This window comes from Salvelinus alpinus, chromosome 2 (assembly GCF_045679555.1).
Source record: "Salvelinus alpinus chromosome 2, SLU_Salpinus.1, whole genome shotgun sequence".
In the NCBI taxonomy this organism is placed as follows: domain Eukaryota; kingdom Metazoa; phylum Chordata; class Actinopteri; order Salmoniformes; family Salmonidae; genus Salvelinus; species Salvelinus alpinus.
In genome coordinates this window covers 102,061,395-102,075,846 of record NC_092087.1, presented here as the reverse complement: position 1 = coordinate 102,075,846, position 14,452 = coordinate 102,061,395, and the positions used below count along the sequence as shown (strand labels likewise).

At 40.6% G+C, this 14,452-nt stretch overlaps 3 protein-coding genes across 3 annotated transcripts in view; 2 read left to right on the top strand and 1 right to left on the bottom strand.

The window, feature by feature from the left end:
- LOC139552019 (zinc finger protein 721-like) overlaps positions 1–6,729 on the top strand; it is a 106,506-nt gene extending 99,777 nt beyond the window's left edge. The window contains 1 exon segment of the mRNA XM_071363356.1: positions 4,970–6,729. Coding sequence (XP_071219457.1) covers positions 4,970–5,857 — 888 coding nt within the window. The 3' untranslated portion in view covers positions 5,858–6,729.
- LOC139546449 (piggyBac transposable element-derived protein 4-like) overlaps positions 1–14,452 on the bottom strand; it is a 252,812-nt gene that overhangs the window by 116,101 nt on the left and 122,259 nt on the right. The gene's annotated exons all lie outside the window — the stretch shown is intronic.
- Positions 10,530–14,452, top strand: part of LOC139546469 (piggyBac transposable element-derived protein 4-like) — a 226,838-nt gene continuing 222,915 nt past the window's right edge. Inside the window, exon 1 of the mRNA XM_071354904.1 lies at positions 10,530–11,004. Within this exon, the coding sequence (XP_071211005.1) occupies positions 10,785–11,004 (220 nt within the window). The 5' untranslated portion in view covers positions 10,530–10,784. The remainder of the gene's footprint in view (positions 11,005–14,452) is intronic.

Genomic DNA, 14,452 nt, shown 5'->3' with positions numbered 1-14,452 from the left:
TGATCTGTGTTCAATACGGGAGGAAAACAAACTGTAGCTAGCTTTCTGGTCACGCGCCTCTATCTAACAGTACACTTCAAGTTACCCTCGTTCTGGATGGCCGTACTTCTTCATTACGCAAAGGAAAAACCTCAACCAATTTCTAAAGACTGTTGACATCCATTGGAAGCGGTAGGAACTGTCCCTTAGAAATCTGGATTCCCAATGAAAAATAATTGAAAAGAGAGTGACCTCAAAAAAAACAAAATCTGAATGGTTTGTCCTCTGGGTTTCGCCTGCTAAATAAGTTCTGTTATACTCACAGACATGATTCAAACAGTTTTAGAAACATCAGAGTGTTTTCCATCCAAATCAACTAATAATATGCACATCTTATCTTCTGGGGATGAGTAGCTGGCAGTTGAATTTGGATATGCTTTTCATCCAAACGTGAAAATGCTGACCCCTATCCTAGAGAAGTTTTTAACGAATGCACTGTGTGTGTGTATACTGAACCAAAATATAAACAAAGATTCACAGTTTATATGAGTCAGTGATTTTAAATAAATAAATGAGGCCCTAATCTATGGACTTTACATAACTGGGCAGGGGCGCAGCCATTGGTGGGCCCTGGAGGGCATACGCCCACCCATTGCGGAGCCAGGCCCAGCCAATCAGAATTAGTTTTTCCCCACAAAAGGGCTTCATTACAAAGAGAAATACAACTCGGGTGGCTGGTCTCAGACGATGTGGAGGTCCTGGGCTGGCGTCGTTATATGTGGTCTGTGGTTGTGAGGCCAGTTGGATGTACTGCCAAATTCTCTAAAATGACGTTGGAGGCGGCTTCTGGTAGAGAATTTAACATTCAATTATCTGGTAACAGCTCCAGTGGATATTCCTGCAGTCAGCATGCCAATTGCACGCTCCCTTAAAACTTGAGACATCTGTGGCATTGTGTTGTGTGACCGAACTGCACATTTTAGAGGCCTTTTATTCTTTTATTTATTTATTTTATTTTACCGTTATTTTACCAGGTAAGTTGACTGAGAACACGTTCTCATTTGCAGCAACGACCTGGGGAATAGTTACAGGGGAGAGGAGGGGGATGAATGAGCCAATTGTAAACTGGGGATTATTAGGTGACCGCCTTTTATTCTCCCCAGCACAAGGTGCACTTGTGTAATGATCATGCTGTTTAATCAGCTTGATATGCCACACCTGTCAGGTGGATGGATTATCTTGGCAAAGAATAAATGTTAACTAACAGGGATGTAAAAAATTCTGCCATCTTTTTTTTCAGCTCATGAAACATCCAACACTTTACATGTTGCGTTAATATTTTTGTTTATTGTAGTTACTCTCAGTTTTAGGAACATCTTCCCAAATATTTCACTTTATTTTTTACTTTACCCAAAATATGACATCAGCGATAGTCAAAATGTTGAAAATCTGTGAACGTCTAAATAAGAAATTGGGCCATTTAAACAGCAGGTGTCGAACCCTTTCGACAACGGGGAGATTTTACTGATGTGCTTTGTGTCTTCGACGTAAAAACAAGTTTTGGACTTCCACTTAAAATTACGTATTTACTTATTTTATGTTTAACCTCTAACGCCTCACAAACCCGGATCCGGGAGCACCCCCATCAAAAAAGCTGACTAGCATAGCCTAGCCTAAAGACACAGGGATATCATATAATAAAATGTTCATGAAATCACAAGTCCAAGACACCAAATGAAAGATACACATCTTGTGAATCCAGACATCATTTCTGATTTTTAAAATGTTTTACAGGGAAGACACAATATGTAAATCTATTAGCTAACCACATTAGCAAAAGACACCACTTCTTTACTCCACCATTTTTTTACTCCATCAGTAGCTATCACAAATTCGACCAAATAAAGATATAAATAGCCACTAACCAAGAAACAACTTCCTCAGATGACAGTCTGATAACATATTTATTGTATAGCATATGTTTTGTTAGAAAAATGTGCATATTTCAGGTATAAATCATAGTTTACCATTGCAGCCACTATCACAACTCTCACCAAAGCGACTAGAATAACTACAGAGACCATCGTGTATTAGCTAATTACTCATCATAAAACATTTCTTAAAAATACACAGCGTACAGCAGATGAAAGACACAGATCTTGTGAATCCAGACAATATTTCAGATTTTCTAAGTGTTTTACAGCGAAAACACAATATAGCGTTATATTAGCTTACCACAATAGCAAACATCACAACAGCATTGATTCAAGGCAAAAATAGCGATAACGTATAAACCACCAAAATATATACATTTTTTCACTAACCTTCTCAGAATTCTTCAGATGACAGTCCTATAACATCATATTACACAATGCATATAGAGTTTGTTCGAAAATGTGCATATTTAGCGGCACAAATCGTGCTTATACAATGTGATTAGTGTCCAAAACCTCAAGCAATCTGCCCGGCGCCATCTTGGAGAGGCACCTATACTAATAGAAAACTATTCATAAACTTGACAAAAAAAATACAGGTTGGACAGCAATTGAAAGACAAATTAGTTCTTAATGCAATCGCTGGGTTACATTTTTAAAATTAACGTTACTTCAAGCATACAGCGTGCGCTAAAGCGAGACCGCACCATAATTCATGGCGGAATTATTATTTGACATTTTTCAACAGAACGAATTATCAGCATAAATAGTTCTTACTTTTCGATGAACTCTCATCAGAATCTTGGGAAAGGTGTCCTTTGTCCAAAAGAATCGTTGCTAGGTTGGAGAACGTCCTCTTCCACGTTGCAATTAGCAGTAAACATTAGCATGAAAGAGAGAGATACCCAACTTCCTACAACGCCACGGAAATAAATACCCGAAAATCGCAGTATACTGACATAAACTGATATAATTCGGTTCAAAATAACAAGATTATGATGTCTTTAAAGCCTATATCGAATAAAAACACAGCCGGAAATGTCTAAGATCTATAACCGATGCTTCCAGTAGAATGTGCCAAGGTCCTCAGTGCGTCAGAGCGAAGGGGAAAAGAACGATACACGTCTTTGACAAGGGATTTATAACCTTTGGGAACTACGTAGAGACTCCATTTCAAGTCTCCCTATTCGCTAACAACCAGGGGAAGGCGTATGCAGTGCATCTCAACAAATAGAAGACAGGCAGAGTTATACACAGGTCTCAGAACAGCAAACAGGAAAATTTGGCATTCTCACATACAAGTCCAGTTCTGTTTCACTCACAGACATAATTCAAACGGTTTTAGAAACTAGAGAGTGTTTTCTATCCAATAGTAATAATAATATGCATATTGTACGAGCAAGAATTGAGTACGAGGCAGTTTAATTTGGGCACTATTTTTTCCAATGGTGAAACAGCGCCCCCATATTGACAAGAAGTTAAGGAAGTGTGTACAGTTGTGGCCAAAAGTTTTGAGAATGACACAAATATGAATTTTCAGTCTGCTGCCTCAGTTTGTATGATGGCAATTTGCATATACTCCAGAATGTTATGAAGAGTGATCAGATGAATTGTAATTAATTGCAAAGTCCCTCTTTGCCATGCAAATGAACAGAATCCCCCCCCAAAACTGGAAGCTTCAAAAGGAGGGTGGTGCTTGGAATCATTGTTCTTCCTCTGTCACCCATGGTTACCTGCAAGGAAACATGTGCCGTCATCATTGCTTTGCACAAAAAAGGCTTCACAGGCAAGGATATTGCTGCCAGTAAGATTGCACCTAAATCAACCCTTTATCGGATCATCGATAACTTCAAGGAGAGCGGTTCAATTGTTGTGAAGAAGGCTTCAGAGCGGTTTAATTGTTGTGAAGAAGGCTTCAGGGCACCCAAGAAAGTCCAGCAAGCGCCAGGACCGTCTCCTAAAGTTGATTCAGCTGCGGGATCGGGGCACCACCAGTACAGAGCTTGCTCAGGAATAGCAGCAGGCAGGTGTGAGTGCATCTGCACACAGACTGATATTCTGCAAAAGGTACAGGGATTAGACTGCTGAGGACTGGGGTAAAGTCATTTTCTCTGATAAATCCCCTTTTCGATTGTTTGGGGCATCTGGAAAAAAGCTTGTCCGGAGAAGACAAGGTGAGCGCTTCCATCAGTCCTGTGTCATTGCCAATGGTAAAGCATCCTGAGACCATTCATATGTGGGGTTGCTTTTCAGCCAAGGGTGTGGGCTCACTCACAATGTTGCCTAAGAACACAGCCATGAATAAGGAATGCTACCAACACATCCTCCGAGAGCAACTTCTCCCAACCATCCAGGAACAGTTCGGTGACGAACAATTCCTTTTCCAGCATGAAGGAGCACCTTGCCGTAAGGCAAACGTGATAAGTGGCTCGGGGAAGAAAACATCAATATTTTGGGTCCATGGCCAGGAATCTCCCCAGACCTTAATCCCATTGAGAACTTGTGGTCAATCCTCAAGAGGCGGGTGGACAAACAAAAACCCTCAAATTCTGACAAACTCCAAGCATTGATTATGCAAGAATGGGCTGTCATCTAGGGTTGTGGCCCAGAAGTTAATTGACACCAGGGTGGATTGCAGAGGTCTTGCAAAAGAAGGGTCAACACTGCAAATATTGACTCTTTGCATCAACTTCATGTCATTGCCAATAAAAGCCTTTGACACTTATGAAATGCTTGTAATTATACTTCAGTATTTCATAGTAACATCTGACAAAAATATCTGAAGACACTGAAGCAGCAAACTTTGTGGAAATTAATATTTGTGTCATTCTCAAAACTTTTGGCCACGACTGTAGCTCGCATTCTGTATCATACAGCTATGAAAGTTATATATTTAGAACCACCTGCTCGATTGGAATTAAGCGACGTCTGTGTCTTGAGTGTCCAAGAACGGTTTAGTTTGTGTTCTGACTTTACCAGGAAACTCTACAACAGTTGTTTTAAAATCACACCAAGATTGTTAAAACTGGCCTTATGTTATTGAGCGATCTGATTAGGAAGGCCTATTTATCATGTGGAGGTTTCATTCATGTCTCTTTTTTTTTTTAAACACACTGTCTTTGGCAGGAGAAAGACCACACTCAGAGGAACCAGAGCCAGGGATGTCCAAACCAACAAGAAGACACCAGTGTTCCCACTGTGGAAAGTGTTTTAACCAGTTAGGGAACCTGAAACAACATGGGAGAATACACACAGGGGAGAAGCCTTACCACTGCTCCCAATGTGGCAAGTGTTTTAACCAGTTAGGGAACCTGAAACAACACGAGAGAATACACACAGTTGAGAAGCCTTACCACTGCTCAGAGTGTGGAAAGTGTTTCAACCGGTCAGGGGATCTGAAAAAACATGAGAGAATACACACAGGGGAGAAGCCTTACCACTGCTCCCAGTGTGGAAAGAGTTTTAACCAATTATGGAGCCTGAAAGTTCATGAGATAATACACACAGGGGAGAGGCCTTACCACTGCTCCCAGTGTGGCAAATGTTTTTACCATTTAGGGAACCTGAAACAACATGAGAGAATACACACAGGGGAGAAGCCTTACCACTGCTCCCAGTGTGGCAAGTGTTTTTACCAGTTAGGGAACCTGAAACTACATGGGAGAATACACACAGGGGAGAAGCCTTACCACTGCTCCCAGTGTGGAAAGAGTTTTAACCAATTATGGAGCCTGAAAGGTCATGAGATAATACACACAGGGGAGAAGCCTTACCACTGCTCCCAGTGTGGTAAGAAGTTTAACCATTTATTTAACCTGAAAAGACATGAGAGATTACACACAGGGGAGAAGCCTTACCACTGCTCCCAGTGTGGAAAGTGTTTCAACCAGTCAGGGGAACTGAAAACACATGAGAGAAAACACACAGAGGTGTTCCCAGTGTGAAAAAAAGTGTTAAACCTAAAACCTACTTGAAAAAACATAGCAGAATACACACAGGGTAGAAGTCTTACAAATGCTCAGACTGTGGAAAGACATATTACTCATCAGTCACTTAAAAGTCATGTGAGAATCCACACTGGAGAGAATAATTACTTCTCCTAGTGTGAATATTGATATTTAACATCACATTGGCTTAATTAGTCCAGTGTGTAAATTGATATTTTACATCACATTAACTTAAAATTCATCAGAGAACATACACAGTGCTCCCGTTGTCTTATATTGTTGACTGATAATGTGTTTACCTGTTTTTACCATATGAAATTAAATGGTACAAGGTATACTCAAACATATCTGTATGTTTTTATTAGAAAACATGAAGTGAATATGGAGTATTTCAGTTTGAATATAGAGTAGATCAGATTCCATGTGTTTAAATGGTCCTTTTTAAAACTCTGTGTTTGTGTTTATCTGGGTGTGTCTTTCCTCCAGCACTACAGATAATACAGTGATATTTGGATGTGATGCATTTGTTCCATTGTTTACATTTGCATTGTTTGCCCACTGATGATTTAATGAAATGAAAATATTCACAGATTCTGTAATGGAAAATGTTAATTGTATGTGTCCACATAACTGAGTATGTGACTAACCTTGTGAAACTGACCTATTATAATCTCCTGTTCCTGGGAGTATCATCCTGTGTTGCAAACCAGCTGCACCTGCATCCTTGTATGAATAAAGTCCCTCCCAGGAACAGGAAACTATAAAGATATGTGCTCATCACCCAATGCTTCAGGAATTCAGACTGTCTACACTGCGCTGTGTAACTCTGTTATTCTCTCTGAGCTCAGAAATAAAGAATCTTGGTTTGACTTGGACTCCAGCAGATCCTTATTTTATAATATCCACCACAACTCTCCCACAGATTGCTGTTTATCATTGTCTCAATGAAGAGTTCTTTGTTTTACTTTCCTGGGGGCATTTACAAGCCTCCCACTGGTTGAATAAACGTTGTTTCCACGTCATTTCAACAAAACAAATCCATGTGATGATGTTTGATTAATGTGGAAAACTGATTGGATTTGTAAAAAGCCATCAACATCAGGAATCTTTATTTATTTTTCACCCAACTTGTAAATCCAATGACAGGTGACATTTTGTGTTGATTTCATGTTGAATTCACTTTAGTTGACGACTCAAAGAAATGTAAATAGAAACTAGATGTTGAACTGACGTCTGTGCCCAGTGGGCTGGTTTGAATACGTGGCAGGTGTTGGATCAATATCCACCTTAGTAGCTAAGTTTCCGTGCAACTTGCGACAGATTTTCATGTGAATATTCTTAAATATGTACAAAACAATATATGCATTTTCCCACCAGAAATGTTTCTTTCAAACAGACTAATTGCAGATATAAGGCTTTGTGTGAAAATCCCATATACCCTATGAAAAAAGGAAGCTTAGGAAGCAACACTGATTGACAATAAATTTCACATGCTGTTGTGCAAATTGAATAGACAAAAGGTGGAAATTATAGGCAATTAGCAAGACACCCCCAATAAAGGAGTGATTCTGCAGGTGGTGACCACAGACCACTTCTCAGTTCCTATGCTTCCTGGCTGATGTTTTGGTCACTTTTGAATGCTTACACACATTGGTGCTTTCACTCTAGTGGTAGCATGAGACGGAGTTTACAACCCACACAAGTGGCTCAGGTAGTGCAGCTCATCCAGGATGGCACATCAATGCGAGCTGTGGCAAGAAGGTTTGCTGTGTCTGTCAGCGTAGTGTCCAGAGCATGGAGGCGCTACCAGGAGACAGGCCAGTACATCAGGAGACGTGGAGGAGGCCGTAGGAGGGCAACAACCCAGTAGCAGGACCGCTACCTCTGCCTTTGTGCAAGGAGTAGCACTGCCAGAGCCCTGCAAAATGGGATTTTCAGTGAGTTTCAGAAGAAAATAAATTGGTAAAACATTAAAATAAAATCATTTTTGGATAAAACTATACTAAATATAATCACATCACCAAATAATTGAATAAAACATACTATTTTGCGTCCTCCTCTGGGTACATTGACTTCAATACAAAACCTAGGAGGCTCATGGTTCTCAAGGCTTCCATAGACTTAAACAGTAATTATGACAACTTCTGGAGGACATCCTCCAACCTATCAGAGCTCTTTCAGCATGAACCTTCTCCGCTGTGCAATGCGGTTTCCGAGCTGGTCATGGGTGCACCTCAACCCCGCTCAAGGTACTAATCGATATTATAACCGCCATCGAGAAGAGACAATACTGTGCAGCCGTATTCATGGGTTGGCACCCCCCATTGGGTTGTGCCATGGCGAAGATCTTTGTGGGCTATATTCGGCCTTGTCTCAGGATGGTAAGTTGGTGGTTGAAGATATCCCTCTAGTGGTGTGGGGGCTGTGCTTTGGCAAAGTGGGTGGGGTTATATCCTGCCTGTTTGGCCCTGTCCGGGGGTATCATCGGATGGGGCCACAGTGTCTCCTGACCCATACTGTCTCAGCCTTCAATATTTATGCTGCAGAAGTTTATGTGTCGGGGGGCTGGGGTCAGTCTGTTATATCTGGAGTATTTCTCCTGTCTTATCTGGTGTCCTGTGTGAATTTAAGTATGCTCTCTCGAATTCTCTCTTTCTCTCTTTCTTTCTTTCTCTCTCTCGGAGGACCTGAGCCCTAGGACCATGCCTCAGGACTACCTGGCATGATGACTCCTTACTGTCCCCAGTCCAGCTGGCCGTGCTGCTGCTCCAGTTTCAACTGTTCTGCCTGCGGCTATGGAACCCTGACCTGTTCACCGGAGGTGCTACCTGTCCCAGACCTGCTGTTTTCAACTCTCTAGAGACAAACGTTTCTTAAACAGAAAAAAACGGGATAAACATACCTGAATTTGTCAAATAAAATCAAACTTTATTTGTCAAATGCGCCGAATACAACAAGTGTAGACCTTACAGTGAATTGCTTACTTACAAGCCCTTAACTAACAGTACAGTTCAAGTAGAGTTAAGAAAATTAGCAAATGACCAAAAGTAAAAAAAATAATAAAAAGTAACACAATAAAATAACAATAACAAGGCTATATACAGGGGGTACTGGTACCGAGTCAATGTGCGGGGGTACAGGTTAGTCGAGGTAATTTGTACATGTAGGTAGGGGTGAAGTGACATTTCATAGATAATAAACAGCAACTAGCAGCAGTGTACAAAACAAATGGAGGTGGGGTCAATGTAAATAGTCCAGGGGGCCATTTGATTAATTGTTCAGCAGTCTTATGGCTTGGGGGTAGAAGCTGTTAAGAAGCCTTTTGGTTCTAGACTTGGTGCTCCGGTACCGCTTGACGTGTGGGAGCAGAGAAAACAGTCTATGACTGACAATTTTTGGGTCTTTCTTTATATAAGTCCTGGATGGCAGGAAGCTTGGCCCCAGTGATGTTCACTACCCTCTGTAGTGCATTACGGTCAGATGCCGAGCAGTTGCCATACCAGGCGGTGATGCAACCGGTCAGGATGCTCTCGATGGTGCAGCTGTAGAACTTTTTGAGGATCTGGGGACCCATGCCAAATCTTTTCAGTCTCCTGAGGTGGAAAAGTTGTTGTCGTGCCCTCTTCACGACTGTCTCGGTGTGTTTGGACCATGATAATTAGTTGGTGATGTCTTCAAGACTGTCTCTCACCTAAAAAACCTATCTCGACCTGTGTGCACCTACGTTCTAAACTTTCATTCATAGGCTAGGTTGTAGCAATCTCATGATGGGTATAGGGAAAATTCTAGTATCATGTAGTAGCCGAAACCTATTGCTGTTACATTGAACAGGGTGAATGGAATATGAATGACAGTCATCCAATATGCTGTAATAGAATTAAGGCCATGCTCATGAAAAAACAAATCGTTCTGCCTCATCTTAAACACCACTGTTTGGGTGGTGGATGATTCTTGGTACACATGGGAAACCGTTGAGCTGGAAAACCCCAGCAGCGTTGCAGTTCTTGACACAAACCGGCGCCTGGGACCTACTACCATCCCCCGTTCAAAGACACTTAAATATTTTGTCTTCCCCATTCACTGTCTGAATGGCACACATACACAAGCCATGTCTCATTTGTCTCAAGGCCTAAAATGCCTTATTTAACCTGTCTCCTCCCCTTCATCTACACTGATTGAAGGGGATTTAACTAGTGACATCAATAAGGGATCATAGCTTCCAGCCCCAGCTAACACACCAGACTCCAATAATCACCTAATCATAATCTTCAGTTTAGGATGCAGTTTGATTAATCAGCTGTGTTTGCAAGCGATGGAGAAAAAGTGTGACACCAATCAGGCCCCCGAGGACTGGAGTTGCCCACCCCTGGTTTACAGGATGATTTGTATCTTAAAGAGCGTAGCTTTAATGGAATAGTACCGTCACATCTAGATAGAAACTAATGTGAAAAATGAACAGAGCAAATGTTTATTAAAACACTACCTATTCATAGAAGTATGTATTCATCATTTACACTATATCAGCTTATTGTTAAATTATTCTGACGTTTTTTCCAATACAAAAGTGTAGTAACTGTTGTTTCCAAACTGCGTTACCAACTCCAGCCAGCAGAAGGCGATATGCGTCTTTCAGGTGTTGATTCTAGGCGTGACGTATAATGGACTGGACGGGATGCTTCTTCAGGAACAACAACGCGGCTACTCTTTCAACCACCTCGGTAGCTTGCTAGCCAACATAAAACTGAAAGATTGACGCTTTAGACCATGTTAATGTACATTAGCTAATCGCAGTGTTGTTAACGCAGTTCAGTTGACGTATCAACTGGTTAACTTTAACCTAATTTGCTTGTTCAATTTGCAAAGTTGTTAAACATTGATACTGGGCCTAGCGTTAGGCTAGTCGCTAATTCTAACATCCCAGATCATGAGCTCACTAAACTACTCCTCCTCCGTTAAAGAAGAAGAGGTCTGCTGTATGCAGAATGAAGCTCTGAGGCTGAACATTGTCGTGAAAGAAGAAGAGGATGTTATAGAGGAAACAGGGGAAGAACCTTTCAGAGAGGAAGAGGATGCTATCTCAATAAAGGTGGAGGAAGACGTCTTGGGAGTGAAAGAGGAGGAGACAGAATATCAGATTAACACCAGTGAGTACTGTCTTAAAAACAGAGTCACACACTATGCCGTTGTTGAACTAATGTGGGGGTTTTAAGGGGCATTCTACTGAAGTTCTACACTTGAATATGTTCAGTACTGTAGGAATTGTTAAAGGGGCCATCTGCCTTTGTTAGTTTTAATCTGCCATTGGTACATATATTTTGGGGACTTTTAAATTAGATTTATTAAATTATCCATGTGGTCTACATTAAAGTGCATCTCATCTAGTATAACAGGCTTTTAAAATGCAATGTTGGAGCATAATTTATACTTATAATATCAAAGGGATGCAAAAGGACCCATTTAGTGGAACGACCCTTTAACATTTGCATTTTAGGCTGTTTAGAGAGATTAATGCCTCTTGTAAGACCCTATGATTATAATAGACGGTCGTAAGTTCACTATCTGTTTGATGTTCTCATTCACACAGGAGAGAGACATGACTATTGTGGATCCTCTGGGGAGCATCAACAACATCCTGATGCTGACGAGGAAGAGAAGAGTCTCTCCAGATCAAAACACCAGATGGTACAGCTTGGTCTGGTCTAGCATACAACTTGCTGTGTCTGGGCTGGGTTTCTGTAAAGCACTTCATGACAACAGTGGCATCAGCATCCATAATGATATGTGTCTGTGTCCCCTCTTTATGGTTACCAGGACAACGCTAGCCCTTCCTCCCTCCCGGAGTCCCCGTGTCGTGCCTCTCCCGGTAGCACCTTACTGCTGGGTATGAAGAGGTTGTTTGTGCAGCTGGTGGACTGCAGGAAAACAACGGGGCTGAGTGGAACTGTGAGAGGAGAAGAGAAGAAAGGATCAGATTTGACACATCAAAGTAAGTGCTGTAGTTTAGTTTGAACAAATACAATAGATCTGCCCACTGGTATCTGTTACCAGGACAACCAGCATAGTTCTGTTAGTTGACAGGAAGATGGACTGGTATCTGTTACCAGGACAACCAGCAGAGTTCTGTTAGTTAACAGGAAGATAGACTGGTATCTGTTACCAGGACAACCAGCAGAGTTCTGTTAGTTGACAGGAAGATGGACTGGTATCTGTTACCAGGACAACCAGCAGAGTTCTGTTAGTTGACAGGAAGATAGACTGGTATCTGTTACCAGGACAACCAGCAGAGTTCTGTTAGTTGACAGGAAGATGGACTGGTGGATATGGATGTTATGAATATCATAACACTGAAAAAGGATTCTGCCAATGAAAAGAGAGAAACCAATAGACCATATAAAACCTTGATGAAAGGTAGCTTTAGAGAGACAGTTATAAGATGATCCTATGTAAGGTGCTCGTTTTTCAAAAACATTTTCTCAAAATATTATGGATGTTACATTGTCTGTCCCAGTCAACCCCCCTATCTTTATAAGACTGTAGAACAGGAAAACTAAACTCCAGACACTGGCAATTAATTAACTAATACTGGAGGAAAGCTGTGATCAGGCTGCCCACTCAAGAGAAAGCTTCAAACTGTAACCAGTGCCGTCAACCTTGTTCAGGTTATCAGTTAACCTACCAGGGTAGTTACAAACAGTACAGAAATTAAATCATCAACATATTTTGATCATATCTTTACTAATGCTGCAGAAATGTGTTTTAAAGCAGTTTCCAGATCCATCAGATGTAGTGATCACAATATAGTAGCCATATCTAGGAAAACCAAAGTTCCAAAGGCTGGGCCTAATATTGTGTAAAAGAGGTCATACAATACGTTTTGTAGTGATTCCTATGTTTTTGATGTAATCAATATTTGTTGGTCCGTGGTGTGTAATGATGAGCAACCAGACGCTGCCCTTGACACATTTATGAAATTGCTTATCCCAGTTACTAATAAGCATGCACCCGATAAGAAAATGACTGTAAAAACTGTTAAATCCACGTGGATTGATGAGGAATAGAAAAATGGTATGGTGTATATGCAGTGGTTCCCAAACGTTTTATAGTCCGATACCCCTTCAAACATTCAACCAGCTGTACCCCCTCTAGCACCAGGGTCAGCGCACTCTCAAGTGTTGTATTTTGCCATCATTGTAAGCCGGTCACACACACACACTATACGATACATTTATTAAACATAAGAATGAGTGTGAGTTTGTCAAATCCCAGCTCTTCCTATTAGAGGTCGACCGATTATGATTTTTCAACGCCGATACCGATTATTGGAGGACAAAAAAAGCCGATACCGATAAAAAAAAAATATATATATATATATATATAAAAAAAGAAAACAAATTATATATATTTTATATATATATATCATACACACACACACATTTTTGTAATAATGACAATTGCAACAATACTGAATGAACAATGAACACTTTTATTTTAACTTAATATAATACATAAATAAAATCAATTTAGTCTCAAATAACATGAGAACATATGTTAAAACGAACCACCAGCTTTCATGGGTCTTCAATATTCCCAGTTAAGTTTTAGGTTGTAGTGCAGATAGCAGAGCTTGTCTGCATGGTCCCCTGTCAGTCTGCTCGGTCCCCTGTCAGTCTGCTCCTCCACGAAACACAGACCTTATTTGAAGTAGATCAAGACATTCTCTATGGAAGACATGAACGGTAAAATAACGATAGAACCCCTTTCAAGTTCAGCCGCAAGTTATTACAGGAATTATAATGCGTCGACTGTTTCTCTCTAAACCAAATACCTTTGACTAATCTGGAAACTATCACCTCGAAAACAAAACGTTTATTCCGTTCCGTATTTTATCTAACGGGTGGCATCCATGAGTCTAAATATTCCTGTTTCATTGCACAACCTTCAATGTTATGTCATAATTACATAAAATTCTGGCAAATTAGTTCGCAAAGAGCCAGGCGGCCCAAACTGTTGCATATACTCTGACTCTGCGTGCAATGAACGCAAGAGAAATGACACAATTTCACCTGGTTAATATTGCCTGCTAACCTGGATTTCTTTTAGCTAAATATGCAGGTTTAAAAAGATATACTTGTGTATTGATTTTAAGAAAGGCATTGATTTTAAGAAAGGCATTGATTTTTATGGTAAAGTACACATTGGAGCAATGACAGTCATTGATTGATTGTTTTTTATAAGATAAGTTTAATGCTAGCTAGCAACTTACCTTAGCTTACTGCATTCGCGTAACAGGCAGGCTCCTCGTGAAGTGCAATGTAATCAGGTGTTAGAGTATTGGACTAGTTAACTGTAAGGTTGCAAGATTGGATCCCCCGAGCTGACAAGGTTAAAAATCTGGCAGAACGTTCCTAGGCCGTCATTGAAAATAAGAATGTGTTCTTAACTGACTTGCCTAGTTAAATAAAGATTAAATAAAGGTGTAAAAAATAAATTAAATAATAAATCGGGGCCCAAAAATACCGATTTCCGATTGTTATGAAAACTTGAAATCGTCCCTAATTAACTGGCCATTCCGATTAATCGGTCGACCTCTAC